The sequence below is a fragment of the Colius striatus genome, unplaced genomic scaffold (assembly GCF_028858725.1).
Source record: "Colius striatus isolate bColStr4 unplaced genomic scaffold, bColStr4.1.hap1 scaffold_35, whole genome shotgun sequence".
NCBI lineage: Eukaryota > Metazoa > Chordata > Aves > Coliiformes > Coliidae > Colius > Colius striatus.
Window position 1 is genome coordinate 2,673,504 of NW_026908519.1, and position 19,833 is coordinate 2,693,336.

General features: G+C 55.7%; 1 protein-coding gene and 1 pseudogene across 1 annotated transcript in view; one reads left to right on the forward strand and one right to left on the reverse strand.

The window, feature by feature from the left end:
• The first annotated feature begins 784 nt into the window (after window positions 1–784).
• Window positions 785–3,573, forward strand: LOC133629268 (DNA-(apurinic or apyrimidinic site) endonuclease-like; annotated as a pseudogene).
• Window positions 3,574–6,062: 2,489 nt separating this feature from the next.
• The window catches only part of LOC133629269 (scavenger receptor cysteine-rich domain-containing protein SCART1-like), a 60,225-nt gene continuing 46,454 nt past the window's right edge, over window positions 6,063–19,833 (reverse strand). The window contains exons 19-23 of the mRNA XM_062019924.1: window positions 10,437–10,488; window positions 9,761–9,796; window positions 9,600–9,625; window positions 8,185–8,336; window positions 6,063–6,145 (exon numbers count right to left, since the gene is read on the reverse strand). Of these exons, the coding sequence (XP_061875908.1) occupies window positions 6,063–6,145; window positions 8,185–8,336; window positions 9,600–9,625; window positions 9,761–9,796; window positions 10,437–10,488 (349 nt within the window). The remainder of the gene's footprint in view (window positions 6,146–8,184; window positions 8,337–9,599; window positions 9,626–9,760; window positions 9,797–10,436; window positions 10,489–19,833) is intronic.

Sequence of the window (19,833 nt, forward strand, 5' to 3'; positions counted from 1 at the left end):
ATGGCTGCTACAGTGAGTAGAAGCTACTAATTTGTTGTAGAAGTTGGAAATGTAATTATAGATGGTAATTTTTAAAAAAAAAATCACCTGAGATTTCCTGCACAAGGTCAATGGAACACAAACAAAACACTCCCAACAGAGCTGACTGAAATTCCCCAAGGTTAGGAAGAGACGCAGCACTACAAATGCCATGTCGAATACACGTGAACAGTGATCATGAGAAAAAGATCCCAAAAGGAACAACAGGAAAGTTGTAAAGATCACTTCTGAAAATCAACTCCTGATGCCTCTTATGACCGTGTTTACAAGGGCATGTGTCCCCCATCTCCCTTCCGCAAATGCACAGCTGGATTCCACACACCACACAGGAGAGTCACTGGGCTGCTGGGATCAGTCACACACGACTGAGGGAAACGAAGGCACCCGAAGGAAGGGATTAGACCAAGGGAACCAAACACAGACAAAAACATCCCCTGTGTTGCTTTCACCAGCAAACAGAAATCATATTCATATTCAGCAGCTGCACCTCAGGGCAGCAGTCAGCATGGGCTGAACTGGAAATGTCTGCTGAAATCCCAACAACTGCCTCTGAAAGGTCACATTGTTATAGAGGAATCAGCCTCTAAAGCTTTCTTAACCAAACAGAATTTTATTAAACCAATTGTAGCAAGTGATAAAAGGGCAAACAGTGCTGGGTGACCGGGGGAAGTGCAACAGTTCCCCCACGGCACACACATTCATCCTTTGCATGTCCTTATATATGTTTTCCCCCCACCTCGCCTTCATGGGCTGGGACACTGCGACGAATCGGTCTCTGGTTGGTCAGTTGACAGTGTCCACGCGTGGTCCTTGCTCATCTACCAGCTCCAGATTGGTGAAAAATGTTGCTGGGTGTTCCTGCCTTTGAAGTTTCGCTATTTTGTTGCACCTTCTGAGCGCTGCCCAGGTGTTGGCTTAACCACTTAACTACTATTACAAGGTTCCACAAAACATAATAAAACTTACACAAACAGAGTCATTGCTTATAACAACATGCACAACACAACTGCATCCCACTCAATTTGCTCAACAATAACAATTTTGACCATTATTTATTACAAAGTGACTTTTTGAACCACTAAAGTGTATTTTTAGGCCACTGGAGCCCATTTTTGACCTCTAAAGTGACTTTTTGAGCCTCTAAAGTGACTTTTTGGGCCACTAAAGCCCCTTTTTTGACCACTCAAGCCCCTTTTTGAGCCAATAAATCCCCTTCTTGACCTCTAAAGTGACTTTTTCGGCCTCTAATGCCCTTTTTTAGGCCTCTAAAGTGACTTTTTGAGCCACTAAAGTGCCTTTTTAGGCCATTAAAGTTGAGTTTTGAGGACTAAAGTGACTTTTTGGCCTCTAGAGCCCCTTTTTGGGCCCCTAAAGCCCCTTTTTATCCCCGTCTGTGTGTCCCCTTGCCAGGTGACCCCGAGCTGGACGCCAAGGGCCGCGTGCTGACGGCCGAGTTCCCTGCCCTGCGCGTCGTCTGCATCTACGTGCCCAACTCCAGGCGAGGCCCGGGCCGCCTGAGCTTCCGGCAGGCCTGGGACGAGCGCTTCCGCTCCTTCGTGTCCCAGCTGGACCGGTCCAAACCGGTTGCCATCTGCAGCGACCTCAACTAAAGTGACTTTTTGGGCCACTAACATGACTTTTTGGGCCAAAAAGTGACTTTTTTGGCCTCTGGAGCTCCTTTTTGACCTCTAAAGTCACTTTTTAGGTACAAAAGTGACTTTTTAGGATTCTAAAGTCCATTTTTGAGCTACTAAAGTGACTTTTTAGGCCTCTAGAGCCCGTTTTTGACCTCTAAAGTGACTTTTTAGGTACAAAAGTGACTTTTTAGGCCTCTAAAGTCCATTTTTGAGCTACTAAAGTTACTTTTTGGTTACGAAAGTGACTTTTTAGGCCTCTAAAGGCCCTTTTTAGCCACTAAAATGATTTTTTGGCAACTAAAGTGACTTTTTGGGCCACTAAAATGACTTTTTCGGCCAAAATGTGACTTTTTAGGCCTCTAGAGCCCCTTTTTAGGCCTCTAAAGTGACTTTTTAGGTACAAAAGTGACTTTTTAGGCCTCTAAAGCCTCTTTTTGATCCAATAAATCCCCTTTTTAGGTACAAAAGTGACTTTTTAGGCCTCTAAAGCCCCTTTTTGGGCCTATAAAGCCCCTTTTTAGGTACAAAAGTGACTTTTTAGGATTCTAAAGTCCATTTTTGGGCCACTAAAGTGACTTTTTGGCTACTAAAGTGACTTTTTAGGCCTCTAAAGCCCCTTTTTGCCCTCTAAAGTGACTTTTTAGGTACAAAAGTGACTTTTTAGGCCTCTAAATCCCCTTTTTGAGCTACTAAAGTGACTTTTGGCTACGAAAGTGACTTTTTAGGCCTCTAAAGCTCCTTTTTGGCCACTAAAGTGACTTTTTGGGCCAAAAAGTGACTTTTTAGGCCTCTAGAGCCTCTTTTTGGCCACTAAAGTGACTTTTTGGGCCACTAAAATGACTTTTTGGGCCAAAAAGTGACTTTTTAGGCCTCTAGAGCCTCTTTTTTAGGCCTCTCAAGTGATTTTTTGGGCCTCTAAAATGACTTTTTGGCTACTAAAGTGACTTTTTAGGCCTCTAAAGCCCCTTTTTGAGCTACTAAAGTCCCTTTTTGGCTTCGAAAGTGACTTTTTAGGCCCTCTAAAGCCCCTTTTTGAGCTACTAAAGTCCCTTTTTGTCTACGAAAGTGACTTTTTAGGCCTCTAAAGCCCCTTTTTAGTCCTCTAAAGTGACTTTTTGGGCCACTAAACTGCCTTTTTGGCCTCTAAAGTGACTTTTTAGGCCATTAAAGCCCCTTTTTGGCCACTAAAGTGACTTTTTGGGCAACTAAAATGACTTTTTGGGCCTCTAAAGCCCCTTTTTGGGCCACTCAATCCTCTTTTTTGGGCCACAAAGTGAATTTTTAGGCCTCTAAATCCCCTTTTTGGCCACTAAAGCGACCTTCTGTGCCACTCAAGCCCGTTTTTATCCCCCCCTGTGTGTCCCCCCAGCAGGTGACCCCGAGCTGGACGTCGAGGGCCGCGTACTGATGGCCGAGTTCCCTGCCCTGCGCGTCGTCTGCGTCTACGTGCCCAACTCTGGGCGAGGCCCGGGCCGCCTCAGCTTCTGGCAGGCCTGGGACGAGCGCTTCCGCTCCTTTGTGTCCCAGCTGGACCGGTCCAAACCGGTCGCCATCTGCGGCGACCTCAACGTCGCCCACCAGCCCTTGGACCTGATGAACTCGTCGGGGAACAAGAGGAGCCCCGGGTTCACGCGGGAGGAGAGGGAGGCGTTTGGGGAGCTGCTGGGGGCGGGCTTCCTCGAGCTTCCGGGTGTTTAACCCCTCGCTGCCCAACGCCTTCACCTTCTGGACCTACCTGAGTGGGGCCAGGGCCAGGAACGTGGGCTGGAGGCTGGATTACTGCCTGTGGTCCCAGAGGGGCAGGAAGGATCTGTGCGACAGCAGGATCGAGCAGCGGGCCCAGGGCAGCGACCACTGTCCCATGGGGATCTACCTGGCGCTGGAGGGGGCAGGCTGAGGGGCAAAAATGGGGCGGGAATGGGGCAAAAATGGGTCAAAATGGAGGGAAATGGGGGGAAATGGGGCAGAAATGGGGCAAAATGGGGTGGAAATGGGGCAGAAATGGGGCAAAATGGGGGGAAATGGCTCAAAAATGGCTGAAAATGGGATAACATTGGAGGATAATGGAATAAATGGGTCAAAAATAGGTCAAAATGGGTAAAAAATGGGACAAAAATGGGTCAAAATGGAGGGAAATGGGGCAAAAATGGGTCAAAAATGGGGGGAAATGGGGGAAATGGCTGGAAATGGGGGGAAATGGGTGAAAATTTGGGGAAAATGGGGGAAATGGGGCAAAAATGGGTGGAAATGGGTCGAAAATGGGTAAAAATGGCTGAAAATGGGAAATGGGTCAAAAATGGAGGGAAATGGGGCAAAAATGGGTCAAAAATGGGTCAAAATGGGGGGAAATGGGGCAAAAATGGGTAAAAAATGGCTGAAAATGGGGGAAATGGGTTGAAATGGGTCAAAAATGGCTGAAAATGAGATAAAATTGGAGGATAATGCAATAAATGGGTTAAAATAGGTAAAAAATGGGGGAAATCGAATCAATGGGGTCAAAATGGGTGAAAAATGGGGTCAAAATGGGTAAAAAATGGGGAGAAATGGGTCAAAATGGGTAAAAAATGGCTGAAAGTGGGCTGAAATTGGGGGTTAATGGAATAAATGGGGTAAAAAATGGGTCAAAATGGGTAAAAATGGGTCAAAAATGGCTGAAAGTGGGATAAAATTGGGGGTTAATGGAATAAATGGGGTAAAAAATGGGTCAAAATGGGTAAAAAATGGCTGAAAGTGGGATAAAATTGGGGGATAATGTAATAAATGGGTCAAAATGGGTAAGAAATGGGGCAAAAATGGGTCAAAATGGGTAAGAAATGGGGCAAAATGGGTAAAAAATGGCTGAAAGTGGGATAAAATTTGGGGTTAATGGAATAAATGGGGTAAAAAATGGGTCAAAATTGGTCAAAAATCAGTCAAAAATGGCTGAAAATGAGATAAAATTGGAAGATAATGGAATAAATGGAGTAAAAATGGGGGGAAATGGGTCAAAAATGGGTCAAAATGGGTAAAAAATGGCTGAAAGTGGGTCAAAATTGGAGGATAATGCAATAAATTGTGTAAAAATGAGTCAAAATGGGTCAAAAATGACTGAAAATGCGTCAAAATGGGGGGAAATGTGTTGAAAATGGGTCAAAAATGGATGAAAATGAGATAAAATTGGAGGATAATGGAATAAATGGGGGAACTGGGTCAAATCTGGGTCAAAACCGGGTCAAAATGGGTCAGAAATGGCTCAAAATGGAGAAAATGGGTCACACTTGGTCAAAGATGGGTCAAAAATGGGGGGAAATGGGTCAAAATTGGTCAAAGATGGGTCAAAAATGGTCAAAAATGGTTCAAAATGGGTAAAAAATTGGGATAATGGAATAAATGGGTCAAAATGGGTCAGAAATGGTTCAAAATTGGTCAAAGATGGGTCAAAAATGGGTCGAAAATGGAGGGAAATGGGGCAAAGATGGGGGGAAATGGGTCAAAATGGGTCAAAACTGGCTAAAAATGGGATAAAATTGGGGGATAATGGAATAAATGGGTCAAAAATGGGTCAAAACTGGCTGAAAGTGGGATAAAAAACCAAAACCTCTTCGCGGTCCCTCCCAGTTCCCTTCAATTTGTCCCAGTCCCCTCCCAATTGATCCCAGTTCATCCCAGTCCCCTCCCAGTTCCCTCCCAGTTCATCCCAGTTACTCCCAGTTCCCTCCAGTTCCCCTCAGTTCCCTCCCAGTTCATCCCAGTTGCTCCCAGTTCCCTCCAGTTCCCCTCAGTTCCCTCCCAGTTCATCCCAATCCCCTCCCAGTGCCCTCTCAGCTCATTCCAGTTGCTCCCAGTTCCCTCCCAGTTCCTCCTCAGTTCATCCCAGTTCCTCCCCAGTTCATCCCAGCCCCCTCAGTCCCCCCCAGCTCATCCCAGTTGCTCCCAGTTCCCTCCCAGTTGCTCCCAGTTCCCTCTCAGTGCCCTCCCAGCTCATCCCAGTTGCTCCCAGTTCCCTCCGAGTTGCTCCCAGTTCCCTCCCAGTTGCTCCCAGTCCCTCCCAGTGCCCTCTCAGCTCATCCCAGTTGCTCCCAGTTTCCTCTCAGTGCCCTCCCAGTTCGTCCCAGTTCCCTCCCAGTCCCTCCCAGCTCATCCCCGTTGCTCCCAGTTCCCTCTCAGTGCCCTCCCAGTTCGTCCCAGTTCCCTCCCAGTCCCTCCCAGCTCATCCCCGTCCCTCCCCAGTTCCCTCCCCAGTTCATCCCAGTTCCCTCCCATTCCCCCCCCCCCCACCACAGATGCCGCTCCGCCTCAGCCAATCATCTCTCTTTAGTCCCGTTGCCGGGCAGACTCCACCCCCATAGCAACCGATCAGCGCTCGGCGCCCTCCTCTCTCCGTCCAATCAGCGCCTGTGGCCGCGCTCAGAAGCAGGAGCCGCTCCCAGTTGCCTCCCAGTTGCCTCCCAGTGCCAAAGGTCGGAGTCTGGGTAGGCCGCACGTCCATTCTGAGGGGAAAAGTGGGGGTTTGGAGGAGTTTTGAGGTGAAAAGTGAGGTTTTGGAGCAATTCTGAGGGGAAAAGTGGAGTTTTGAGGGGAAATGTGAGGTTTTGGGGCAATTTGGGGGGATAAAATGAGGTTTTGGGGTATTTCTGAGGGATAAAATGAGGGTTTTTGGCAATTCTGAGGGGAAAAGTGGGGTTTTGGGGTATTTCTGAGGGGAAAAGTGTGATTTGAGTGACATTTTGAGGGCAAAAGTGAGGTTTTGGGGTATTTCTGAGGCATAAAATGAGGGTTTGGGGCAATTCTGAGGGGAAAAGTGGGGTTTTGGTGGAGTTTTGAGGGGAAAAGTGGGGTTTTGGGGTATTTCTGAGGGGAAAAGTGTGATTTGGGTAAAGTTTTGAGTGGAAAAGTGAGGTTTTGGGCTATTTCTGAGGGATAAAATGAGGTTTTGGGGCAATTTGAGGGGATAAAATGAGGGTTTGGGACAATTCTGAGGGGAAAAGTGTGATTTGGGTGAAGTTTTGGGAGTTAAAGTGAGGTTTTGGGCTATTTCTGAGGGATAAAATGAGGTTTTGGGGCAATTCTGAGAGGAAATGTGGGGTTTTGAGGGGAAAAGTGAGGTTTTGGGGCAATTTTGGGGGATAAAATGAGGATTTGGGGCAATTCTGAGGGGAAAAGTGGGGTTTGGGTGGAGTTTTGAGGTGAAAAGTGAGGTTTTGAGGCATTTCCAAGAGGAAAAAGTGAGGTTTTGGTGCAACTTGGTGTGTAAGAGTTCCAGTTTGGTGGGGTTTGGATGCAAGAGTCTCCCCAGTCCATCCCAGTTCAACCCAGTTGACACACTGGAGCAGCAGCTTTTATTGAGCGGCGGAAGGATCCGCGGGGAAAGGGGCCAAACCTCGTTGGCGGAGGGATCCCATTGGGGCACATCTAGATCCGGCTCTGGGGGAGAAGGATCCTCCAAAGCCCCTCCCAGTAACCCCCAAACCCCCTCCCAGTAACTACCAGTAACCCCCAAACCCCCTCCCAGTAACTCCCAGTTACCCCAAACTCCCTCCCAGTAGACCCCAGTTACCCCAAACCCCCTGCCAGTAACTCCCAGTAGCCCCCAAAGCCCCTCCCAGCAGCTCCCAGTTACCCCAAACCCCCTCCCAGTAACTCCCAGTGACCCCAAACCCCTCCCAGTAAATCCCAGTAACCTCAAACCTCTTCCCAGTAGCTCCCAGTAAGCTCCAGACCCCTTCCCACTAATTCCCAGTAGCTCCCAGTAACTCTCAGTTACCCCCAAACCCCCTCCCAGTAGCTCCCAGTAACCTCCAAATACCCTCCAGTGACTCCCAGTAACCCCCAAACCCCTCCAAGTCCCTCCCAGTGACTTCCAGTAACCCCCAAGCACCCTCCAGTGACTCCCAGTAACTCCCAGTAACCCCCAACCCCCTCTCAGTCTCTCCCAGTAACCCCCAAATACCCTCCAGTGACTCCCAGTAACCCCCAACCCCCCTCCCAGTCGTTCCCAGTAACCCCAAACCCCCTCCCAGTCGCTCCCAGTCCCTCCCAGTAACCCCAAACCCCCTCCCAGTCGCTCCCAGTCCCTCCCAGTAACCTCAAACCCCCTCCCAGTCGCTCCCAGTAACCCTCAAACACCCTCCGAGTCGCTCCCAGTAACCCCCAAACACCCTCCCAGTCGCTCCCAGTCCCTCCCAGTAACCCCCAAACCCCCTATTAGTGACTCCCAGTAACCCCCAACTCCCTCCCAGTCGCTCCCAGTCCCTCCCAGTAACCCCAAACCCCTCCCAGTCGCTCCCAGTCCCTCCCACTAACCCCCAACCCCCCTCCCAGTAACTCCCAGTGCCCCTCCCGTCTAGATCCGGCGGTCGGACGTTGGGCGGAAGGATCCGATCGCCTGAGCGGCGGCGGAAGGACCCGAGAGGTGACGGAAACACCCGAGGGGGGGACGGAAACACCCGAGAGGGGACGGAAACACCCGAGCGGGGGACGGAAGGAGCCGAAGCGCCGCCGGGTTCGGTTCGGGCGGTCCCTCCGTTACCGGGGAAGGGGCGGATCAAGGGCTCCCGGGTGCTCCCCCGACGCTGCCGCGGGACAGGGTTCGGCTCCGGCCCCGTTCGCCTTCGGCCGAGCCGGAACTGGCGACCGAAGCGGTTCGGGACCGGGACAAGCGAGTCATGGTGGACGCGGCCACTGCCGGGAGGGGAGACACCGCGCTTTAACCCCGCCCACCGCCCCCGCCTCGGCCAATCGGCGTGCGTCAGATGGCGAGGCGCCGCGGAGCTTGGCCCCGCCCAGCCGCTGCACCGTTCCATTCAACCCGGGGGGGGGGGGTGCGACTTAATTAATCGCTAATTAAAGGGTTAATTAAGGCGCGGGGGAAGGTCGCTAGGCTCCGAACACTCCCCCCCACCGTTAATTAGCTCCGCGGTGATTCTGGTGAATGAAGTGCCCCCCCCCTTAATTAGTCCCAGTGAGGCTCCGAGGGTTAATGGATTAATTAAGAGCTTTATTAAGCCGCGAGGTGGTTAATTAAGCGCCCTCCTAATTAATTAGAACCACCCCCAACACAATTAACCACAAGTCCTCCCCATTAACACACTGCTGGCGTGTTAATTCCCCTTTAATCACTAATTAACGTATTAATTAGCCCCTGAAACAACTAATTAAGCTCCTCTCCTAATTAATTAGACCCTTATTAATTAGACAAGCCCCTCACTTAGTTAATTAGACCCCCCCACATCATTAATGACGTTAATTAGCACACCACAGCGGCCTTACTCATTAACTAAGGCTTTAATTAACCCCTGAAGCTACTAATTAAGCTCCTTCCCTAATTAACCAGACCCTTATTAATTAGCCAAGTGTTTCTATTAATTAATTACTCCCCAACCAATGTCATTAACGATGTTAATTAGCAACCCAAAGCAGCCCTAAGTCCACTTAACACCTAATGAACCATTTAGTTAGCACCAGGAGCAATTAGTTAAGCTCCTACCCAATTAATTAGACCCTTATTAATTAGCTGAGCCTGTCTCTTAATTAATTAGACCCCCACCCCCATCATTAACGATGTTAATTAGCAACCCAAAGCAGCCCTAAATCCATTTAACACCTAATGAACCACTTAGGAGCAATTAATTAAGCTCCTACCTAATTAATTAGACCCTTATTGATTAGCTGAGCCTGCCTCTTCATTAATTAGACCCCCACCCCCATCATTAACGATGTTAATTAGCACCCTACAGTGCATTAATGAGGTTAATTACCCCCCCCAAAGTGGTTCTAAGGCTATCTAATCTACATTAACCCTGCAATTAACCCCAAACCAACTAATTAAGCTCCTCCCTAATTGCCCACACCCCCTCCTTAACGAGCCCTTCGTTAATCGCACTAATTAAGGCCGCTAATTAGCTCATTAGCCAGTCACTGTAGCCCATCCCCTGCACAAAGTACTTGAAGGCCTTGGTCAGCTTGGCTGGCTGCAAGGGGGGGAGGGGGGGGGGTGTGGCCACGTGACATCACAGAGGGGCGTGGCTTGGGTGTGGCCACTCCCCTTCTCTGTCAGGCCACGCCCACACCGTAAGCCACCCCCCCCACATTCCCCCCCCCTTTACCTGGGTGAGTTGGGGTTGGCTGCCCCCGTCTGCCATCTGGGGGGGGCAAAGGGGGCACTGGGAGTTACTGGGAGGAGCTGGGAGGGGGTTTGGGGGTTACTGGGAAGGACTGGGAGGAGCTGGGAGTGGGTTTGGGGTTACTGGGAAGGACTGGGAGGAGCTGGGAGGGGGTTTGGGATATACTGGGACGGGCTGGGAGAGACTGGGAGAGGGTTCGGGGTCACTGGGAGGGACTGGGAGGAGGTGGGAGAGGTTTTGGGGGTCACTGGGAGGAGCTGGGAGGGGAGCTGGGGGTGACTGGGAGCTAGTGGGAGTTACTGGGAGTCACTGGGAGACACTGGGGGGGGTTGGGGGTAACTGGGAGTCACTGGGACTCACTGAGAGATACTGGGAGGGGGTTTGGGGGTCACTGGGAGTTACTGGGAGTCACTGTGAATGGATTTTGGGTAACTGGGAGTCACTGGGATGGGTTTGGGGGTCACTGGGAGGCACTGGGAGTGCCTGGGGTCAGAGGTCAAAGGTCACCTTGAGGAAGGAAGTTTGGGTCGGGTCGAGCTTGACAATACACTCCACGGGGGGGAGGGGCAAAGGGGAGAAGGCGGGGCTTAACGGGGTAATGGAGGGGGTCACAGCGCGTGGCCACGCCCCCCACCCCCCAACCCCACCCATAACTCACCACGGCGTCCTCGTCAGAGAAGTTCTCACCGACCACCAAAAGTACGGGGCAGCTGGAGGGGTCAGGGGGTCACCACGGGGTCATGGGGTAACCAGGAGGTCACGGGGTCAGGGCGGGGTCACAGGGAGGTCACAGGGTCAGCGGGAGGTCGTTGGGTCACGTAAGGCCATGGGGCAAGGAGGGGTGAAAGGGGGAAAAGGAGGTCATGAGGGCTCACAGAGGGGTCATGGAGGGGTCACCGGGAGGTCACGGGGTCATGGCAGGGTCATGGGATCAAGGGGAGGTCGTGGGGTCATGCAGGGTCATGGGGCAATGGGGGGTTATGAGGGCGTCACACAATAAGGAGGGGTCAAAGAGGGATCATGTGCGGTCATTGAAGGGTCATGGGGTAACGGTGGGGTCACGGAGGGGTCACAGGATCAGGGAGAGGTCATGGGGTCACATAGGGTAATAGCGCAAAGAGGGGTCACAGGGGCAAGGGGAGGTCATAGGGGATGTGTGGGGTCACAGGAGGCGTGGGGGGGTCATGAGGGGTCACAGAAAGGTCATGGGGTCATGGAGGGGTCATGGGATCACAGGGGGAAAAGGAGGGTCATGGAAGGGTCTTCGGGGTCACTAAGGGATCCTGGATGAGTAATGGGGGTCACAGAGAGTAAGGGGGGTCATGAAGGCTCATGGGTCATGGAGGGGTCAAGGGGGGCCTGGGGTCACCGGGGGTCACAAGGGGGTCACGGGAGGACTCAGAGGTCAGGGGTGACTCACTGCAGGCTGCTGGCTCCGCTGCGCTGCAGCCTCAGATCCCCACGGCTGGGAAGGGGTTAAATATACCTGGCCTCTCCACAGCTCCCATACGCTGTGGTATAATTTAAGAGGGGGCATGTGTTATTTGAAAGGGAGCTGAGCAGTCCAAGTGAGTGGGTATGAAGATAGCTCCCACAGGAAAGCAGCTGCCAATGTGACACTGTGCTGGCTGATAGACTGCGTGGGGACCTACTGACTACTGTAGCTGGGGTCTGCCTTCCTGCTTTCTTGTAGCTCCCATACACAGTGGTATAACTTAATAGACACATGTATTTTTTCAATGGGAGCAGAACAGAAAAAGTGTGGTATTGAAGATAGCTCCCACAGGAAAGCAGCTGCAAATGTGACACCGTGCTGGCTGATAGACTGCATGGGGACCTACTTACTACTGTAGCTGGCGTCTGTCTTCCTGCTTTCTTGTAGCTCCCATACTCAGTGGTATAACTTAACAGACACATGTATTTCTTCTATGGGAGTTTAGGAGAAAAAGTGTGGTATTGAAGATAGCTCCCACACAAAAGCAGCTGCAAATGTGACACCGTGCTGGCTGATAGACTGCATGGGGACCTACTTACTACTGTAGCTGGGGTCTGCCTTCCTGCTTTCTTGTAGCTCCCATACTCAGCGGTATAACTTAACCGACACATGTATTTTTTCAATGGGAGCTGAGTAGAAAAGGTGTGGTATTGAAGATAGCTCCCACAGGAAAGCAGCTGCAAATGTGACACTGTGCTGGCTGATAGATTGCATGGGGACCTACTTACTACTGTAGCTGGGGTCTGCCTTCCTGCTTTCTTGTAGCTCCCATAGTCAGTGGTACAACTTAACAGACACATGTATTTCTTCTATGGGAGTTGAGGAGAAAAAGTGTGGTATTGAAGATAGCTCCCACAGGAAAGCAGCTGCAAATGTGACACTGTACTGGCTGATAGACTGCATGGGGACCTACTTACTATTGTAGTTGGGTCTGCCTTCCCCCTCCTCTTCTCCGCCGTCACCGTGACAACGGTTTCATTGTTACGCAGGCCGACCGCACCCAAACCCTGCAAACCCAGGCCTGCTGTGAGCCTTGGGTCTGTTGCCCCTCTCCGTCGTCACCCCAACAACAGGTTCATTGTGATGCAGGCCGCCCCTGCCCAAACCTTGCAAACGCAGGCCTGCTGCGGGCCCTGGGTCCGTTGCCGCTCTCCGCCGTCACCTCAACAACGACTTCCTTGTGACGCATGCCACCCCTGCTGAAACCCCGCAAACCCAAGACCGCTGCGAGCCCTGCTTTTTTTGCCCCTCTTCGCCGTCACTCTGAGAACGGCTTTATTGTGACGCAGGCCTCCCCCACATAAACTCCGCAAACCAAGGCCTGCTACGGGTCCGGGGTCCGTTGCCCCTCTCCGCCGTCACCCCAACAACGGCTTCCTTGTAACGCAGGCCGCCCCCGCCCAAACCTTGAAAACCCAGGCCTGCTGCGGGCCCGAGGTTTTTTGCCCCTCTCCGAAGTCACCCCGACAACGGGTTCCTTGTGACGTAGGCCGCCTCCGACCAAACCCCGCAAACCCAGGCCCGCTGAAAGCCCTGGGTCCATTGCCCGTCTCTGCCGTTACCCAGACAATGGCTGCCTTGTGACGCAGGCAGCCCCCACCAAAATTCCGCAAACCCAGGCCTGCTGTGAACCTGGGGACCGTTGCCCCTCTCAGCCGTCACCCCGACAACAGGTTCATTGTGACGCAGGCCGCCCGCACCCAAATTTCGCAAACCCAGACCTGCTTCAGGCCCGGGGACCGTTGCCCCTCTCCGCCGTAACCCCGATAACGGCTTCGTTGTGACACAGACCGCCCCTAACCAAACATTGCAAATCCAGGGCTGCTGCGGGACCTGGTTCTGTGGCCCCTCTCTGCCGTCACCCCGACAACAACTTCCTTGTGACGCAGGCCGCCCCCGCCCAAATTCCGCAGACCCAGGCTTGCTACGGGGCCCAGGTCCGTTGCCCCTCTCCTCCGTCACCCCGATAACAGGTTCATTGTGACGCAGGCCGCCCGCGCCCAAACGTTGCAAACCCAGGCCTGCTGCAGACCCTGGGTCCCTTGCCCCCTCCGCCGTCACCCCGACAGCGGGTTCATTGTGACAAAGGCCGTTCCCGCTCAAAACTTGCAAACCCAAGCCTGCTGCGGGCCCGGGGTCTTTTTCCCCTCTCCGTCATCACCCCAACAACGGCTTCCTTGTGACACAGGCCGCCGCTGACCTAACCTTGAAAACCCAGGCCTTATACGGGCCTGGTGTTTTTTGCCCCTCTCCACCGTCACCCCGACAACGACTTCCCTGTGACGCAGGCCATCCCCACCCACATTCCGCAAACCCAGGCCCGCTGCGAGCCTGGGGACCGTTGCCCCTATCCGCCGTCACCCCGACAACAGGTTCATTGTGACGCAGGCCGCCCCGCCGAAACCTTGTAAACCCAGGTCTGCTGCGGGCCCTGGGTCCGTTGCCCCTCTCCGCTGTCACCCCGACAACGGTTTCATTGTGACATAGGCTGCCCCCGCCCAAACCTTGCAAACCCACACCTGCTGCGAGCCTTGGGTCCATTGCCCGTCTCCGCCGTCTCTCCGACAATGGCTTCCTTGTGACGCAGGCCGCCCCCAGCCCAAATTTCGCAAACCCAGGCCTGCTATGGGCCCGGGATCCATTGCCCTCTCCGCCGTCACCCCAACAGCGGCTTCCTTGTGACGCAGGCCGCCCCTGGCAAAATTCCGCAAACCCAGGCCCTCTACAGGCCTGGGGACCTTTACCCCTCTCCACCCTAACCCCAACAACAGGTTCATTGTGACGCAGGCCGCCCCCACCCAAATTCCCCAAACCCAGGCCCGCTACAGGCCCGGAGTCAATTGCACCTCTCCTCCGTATCCCGACAACTGATTAATTGTGACGCAGGCCGCCCCTGCCCAAACCTTGCAAACCCAGGCCTGCTGCGGGCCCTGGGTCTGTTGCCCCTCTCCTCTGTCACCCCGACAACGACTTCCCTGTGACGCAAGCCGCCCCCGCCCAAATTCCGCAAACCCGGGCCTACTGGGATCCTGGGGACCGTTGTCCCTCTCCGCCGTCACCCCGACAACGGCTTCCTTGTGACGCAGGCCACCCCCACCCAAATTCCGCAAACCCAGGCCTGCTATGGGCCCGGGGTTTGTTGCCCCTCTCCTCCGTCACCCCGACAACGGGTTCATTGTAACACAGGCCACCCCCGCCATAACCTTGCAAACCCAGGCCTGCTGCGGGCCCAGTGTTTTTTGCCCCTTTCCGCCGTCACCCCGACAGCGACTTCCTTGTGACGCAGGCCGCCCCCGCCCAAATTCCACAAACCCAGGCCCGCTGCGAGCCTGGGGACCGTTGTCCCTCTCTGCCGTCACCCCGACAACGGCTTCCTTGTGACGCATGCCACCCCCGCCCAAACCCAGCAGACCCAGGCCTGTTGCGGGCCCGGGCTTTTTTGCCCCTCTCCGACGTGAACCCAACAACGGCTTCCTTATTGCGCAGGCCGCCCCGACCCAAACCTTGCAAGCCCAGGCCTGCTGCGGGCCCTGGGTTCGTTGCCCCTGTCCGCCGTCACCCTGAAAACGGCCTCCTTGTAACACAGGCTGCCCCCGGCCAAATTCCGCAAACCCAGGGCTGCTATGGGCCTGGGGTCCGTTGCACCTCTCCGCCGTAACCCCGACAACGGGTTCATTGTGACACAGGCCGCCCAGCCCAAAACTTGCAAACCGAGGCCTGCTGCGGGCCCTGGGTCTGTTGCCCCTCTCCGCCGTCACTCCAACAACCGCTTCCTTGTGACGCAGGACACCCCCGCCAAAATTCCACTAACCCAGGCCTGCTACGGGCCCCGGGTCTGTTGCCCCTGTCCTCCGTCACCCCTACAACGGGTTCATTGTGACACAGGACGCCCCCACCCAAACCTTGCAAACCCAGGCCTTCTATGGGCCCGGGGTTTTTTGCCCCTCTCCGCCGTCACCCCAACAACGACTTCCTTGTGACGCAGGCCACCCCCACCCACATTCCGCAAACCCAGGCCCGCTGGGAGCCAGGGGACTGTTGCCCCTCTCCGCCGTCACCCCGACAACAGGTTCATTGTGACGCTGGCCGCCCCCGTGAAAACCTTGCAAACCCAGGCCTGCTGCGGGCCTGGTGTTTTTTGCCCCTCTCCGCCGTCACCCCGACAACGGGTTCATTGTGACACAGGCCGCCCCCGTGAAAACCTTGCAAAACCAGGATTGCTGCGGGCCCTGGGTCTGTTGCCCCTCTCCGCTGTCACCCCGACAACGACTTCCTTGTGACGCAGGCAGCCCCCGCCCTCATTCCGCAAACCCAGGCCCGATACAGGCCTGGGGATCGTTACCCCTCTCCTCCTTCACCCCAACAACGGGTTCATTGTAACGCAGGCCGCCTCCGCCCAAATTCCACAAACCAAGGCCTGCTGTGGGCCCCGGGTCCATTGTCCCTCTCCGCCGTCACCCCGACTACGGCTTCCTTGTGACGCAGGTCGCCCCCGCCAAAACCTTGCAAACCCAGGACTGCTGTGGGCCCTAGGTCTGTTGCCTCTCTACACCGTCACCCCAACAACGACTTCCCTGTGACGCAGGCCGCCCCAACCCAAATTCCGCAAACCCAGGCCTGCTGCGAGACTTGGGACCGTTGCCCCTCTCCGCCGTCACCCCGAAAACGATTTACTTGTAACGCACGCCGCCCCTGCCCAAACCCCGCAAAACCAGGCCCGCTCCGGCCCCGGAATTTTTGCCCCTCTCCACTGTCACTCCGACAACTTCATTGTGACGCAGGCCGCCCCCGCCCAAATTCCGCAAACCCAGGCCTGCTAAGGGCCCGGGGTCTGTTGCCGCTCTCCTCCGTCACCCCGACAATGGCTTCCTTGTGACGCAGGAAGCCCCAGCCCAAACCTTGCAAACCCACGCCTGCTGCGGACCTTGGGTCCATTGCCCCTCTCTGCCATCACCACGACAACGGCTTCCTTGTGAGGTAGACCCCTCCCGCCCAAACCTTATAAATCCAGGCGTGCTGCGGGCCCGGGGTTTTTTGCCCCTCTCTGCGGTCACCCCAAAAACGGGTTCATTGTGATGCACGCAGCCCCCGCCCAAACCTTACAAACCCACGCCTGCTGCGGGCCTTGGGTCCGTTGCCCCTCTCCACCGTCACCTGGACAACGGCTTCCTTGTGACGCAGGCTGCCCCCGCCCAAATTCCACAAACCCAGGACTGCTACCTGCCCGGGGTCCGTTGCTCCTCTCTGCTATCACCCCGACAACAGGTTCATTGTGACGCGGGCCACCCCCGCCCAAATTCTGCAAACCCAGGCCTCCTGCGAGACTGGGGACCGCTGTCCCTCTCTGCCATCACCCGAAAACGGCTTCCTTGTCACGCAGGCCGCCCCCACCCAAACCTTGCAAACCCAGGCCTCCTACGGGCCCTGGGTCCATTGCCCCTCTCCGCTGTCACCCCAATAACAGGTTCATTGTGACGCAGGCCGCCCCCGCCCAAACCTTGCAAACCCAGGCCTCCTACGGGCCCTGGGTCCGTTGCCCCTCTCCGCTGTCACCCCGACAACGGCTTCCTTGTGACGCAGGCAGCCCCCGCGCAAACCTCGCAAACACAGGCCCGCTACCGGCCTGGAGTTTTTTATCCCTCTCCGCCGTCACTCCGACAATGGCTTTATTGTGACGCCGACCGCCCCCGCCCAAATTCCGCAAACCCTGGCCTGCTGCGGGCCCGGGGACCGTTGTCCCTCTCCATCGTCAACCCGACAACAGGTTCATTGTGACGCAGGCTGCCCCCGGCCAAACCTTGCAAACCCAGGTCTGCTTTGGGCCTGGGGTTTTTTTACCCTCTCCGTCGTCACCCCAACAACGGGTTCATTGTGACACACGCCGGCCCCGCCGAAACCTTGCATACCCAGACCTGCTGCGGTCCCTGGGTCCGTTGCCCCTTTCCGCCGTCACCCCGACAACAGCTTCCTTGTGAAGCAGGCTGCCCCCGCCCAAATTCCGCAAATGCAGGCCTGCTACAGGCCTGGGGACCGTTGTCCCTCTCCGCCGTCACCCCAACAACGGCTTCATTGTGACGCAGGCCGCCCCTGACCAAAGCTTGCAAACCCAGGCCTGGTGCAGGCCCGGGGTCCGTTGCACCTCTCTGCCGTCACTCCAAAAAAGGGTTGATTTTGGTCCAGGCCGCCCCCGCCCAAACCTTGCAAACCCTAGCCTGCTGCGGGCCCTGGTTCTGTTCCCCCTCTCTGCCGTCACCCCGACATCGACTTCCCTGTGACGCAGGCCGCCCCCGCCCAAAGTCCACAAACCCAGGCCCGCTGCAGTCCCGGGGTTTTTTGCCCCTCTCCTCCGTCACGCCGACAATGGGTTCATTGTTACGAATGCCACCCCTGTGAAAACCTTGCAAACCCAGGCGTGCTGCGGGCCCTGGGTCTGTTGTCCCTCTCCGCTGTCACCCTGACAACGACTTTCCTGTGACGCAGGCCGCCCGCACCGAAATTCCGCAAACCCAGGCCCGCTGCGAGCCTGGGGACTGTTGCCTCTCTCCGCTGTCACCCCGACAAAGACTTTCCTGTGACGCAGGCGGCCCCCACCGAAATTCCGCAAACCCAGGCCCGCTGCTAGCCTTGGGACCGTTGCCCCTCTCCACCATCACCCCGACAACGGCTTCATTGTGACGCAGGGCGCCCCTGACGAAACCCCGCAAGTCCAGGCCTGCTGCGGGGCCGGGGTTTTTTGCTCCTCTCCACTGTTACCCCGACAACGGTTTGATTGTGATGCCGACCACCCCCACCCAAATTCCGCAAACCCAGGCCCGCTGCGGGCCTGGGAAGCGTTGCCCCTCTCCGCCGTCACCCCGACAACAGCTTCACTGTGACGCAGGCCGCCCCCGCCCAAACCTCTCAAACCGAGGCCTGCTGCGGACCCTGGGTCTGTTGCCCCTCTCTGCTGTCACCCCAACAACGACTTCCCTGTGACACAAGCCGCCCCCGCCCAAATTCCACAAACCCAGGCCTGCTGCGAGCCTGGGGACCGTTGCCCCTCTCCGCTGTGACCCCGACAACGGGTTCATTGTGACACAGGCCACCCCTGACAAAACCTTGAAAACCAAGGCCTGCTGCGGGCCCGAGGTTTTTTGCCTCTCTCCGCCGTCACCCCCGACAACAGGTTCATTGTGACGCAGGCCACCCCTGACCAAACCTTGAAAACCCAGGCCTGCTGCGGGCCCTGGGTCTGTTGCCCCTCTTTACTGTAACTCTGACAATGGCTTCTTTGTGACGGAGGCCGCACGCACCCCAATTCCGCAAACCCTGGCCTGCTACGGGCCCAGAGTCCGTTGCGCCTCTACGCCGTCACCCTTACAACAGGTTCATTGTGACGTAGGCCGCCCCCGCCCACACCTTGCAAACCCAGGCCTGCTGCGGGCCCTGGGTCTGTTGTCCCTCTCTACCATCACCCCGACAACGGCTTCCTTGTAACGCAGACCGCCCCTGCCCAAACCCCGCAAACCCAGGCCTGCTACGGGTCCGGTGTCCGTTGCCCTTCTCATCCATCTCCCTGACAACAGGTTCATTGTGATGCAGGCCACCCCCGACAAAACCTTTCAAACCCAGGCCTGCTGCAGGCCCTGGGTCTGTTGCCCCTCTCCGCCGTAATCCCGAAAACACGATCATTGTGACGCAGGCCGCCCCTGACCAAACCTTGCAAAGCCAGGCCTGCTGCGGGCCCTGGGTCCGTTGCCCCTCTCCGCTGTCACCCCAACAACAGCTTGATTGTGACGCAGGCCGCCCCTGCCCAAACCTTGCAAACTCAGGCCTGCTACGGGCCCGGGGTGTGTTGCAGCTCTCTGCCGTAACCCCGACAACAGGTTCATTGTGACGCAGGTCGCCCCCGCCCAAATCTTGCAATCCCAAGCATGCTGCAGGCTTTGGGTCTGTTGTCCCTCTCCGCCGTCACCCCGACAACGACTTCCTTGTGACGCAGGCTGCCCCCGCCCAAATTCCACAAACCCAGGCCTGCTATGTGCCCCGGGTCCGTTGCCCCTCTCATCCGTCACCCCGACAAAGGCTACCTTGTGACGCAGGCCGCCCCCGCCCAAACCCCGCAAGTCCAGACCGGCTGCGGGCCTGGGGTTTTTTGCCCCTCTCCGCCGTCACCCCAAAAACGGGTTCATTGTGGAGCAGGCCACCTCCGCCCAAACCTTGCAAACCCAGGCCTGCTGCGGGCCCTTGGTCCGTTGCCCCTCTCAGTCATCACCCCAACAACGGGTTCATTGTGACGCAGGCCGCCCCCGCCCAAACCTTGCAAACCCAGGCCTGCTGCGGGCCCTGCGTCCGTTGCCCCTCTCTGCCGTCACCCCGACAACAGCTTCATTGTGACGCAGGCCGCCCCCGGCCAAATTCCGCAAACCCAAGCCTGCTACGGGCCCAGGGTCCGTTGCCCTTCTCCACCGTCACCCCGACAACAGGTTCATTGTGACGCAGGCTGCCCCTGACCAAACCATGCAAACGCAGGCGTGCTGCGGGCCCTGGGTCTGTTGCCCCTCTCCGCCGTCACCCCGAC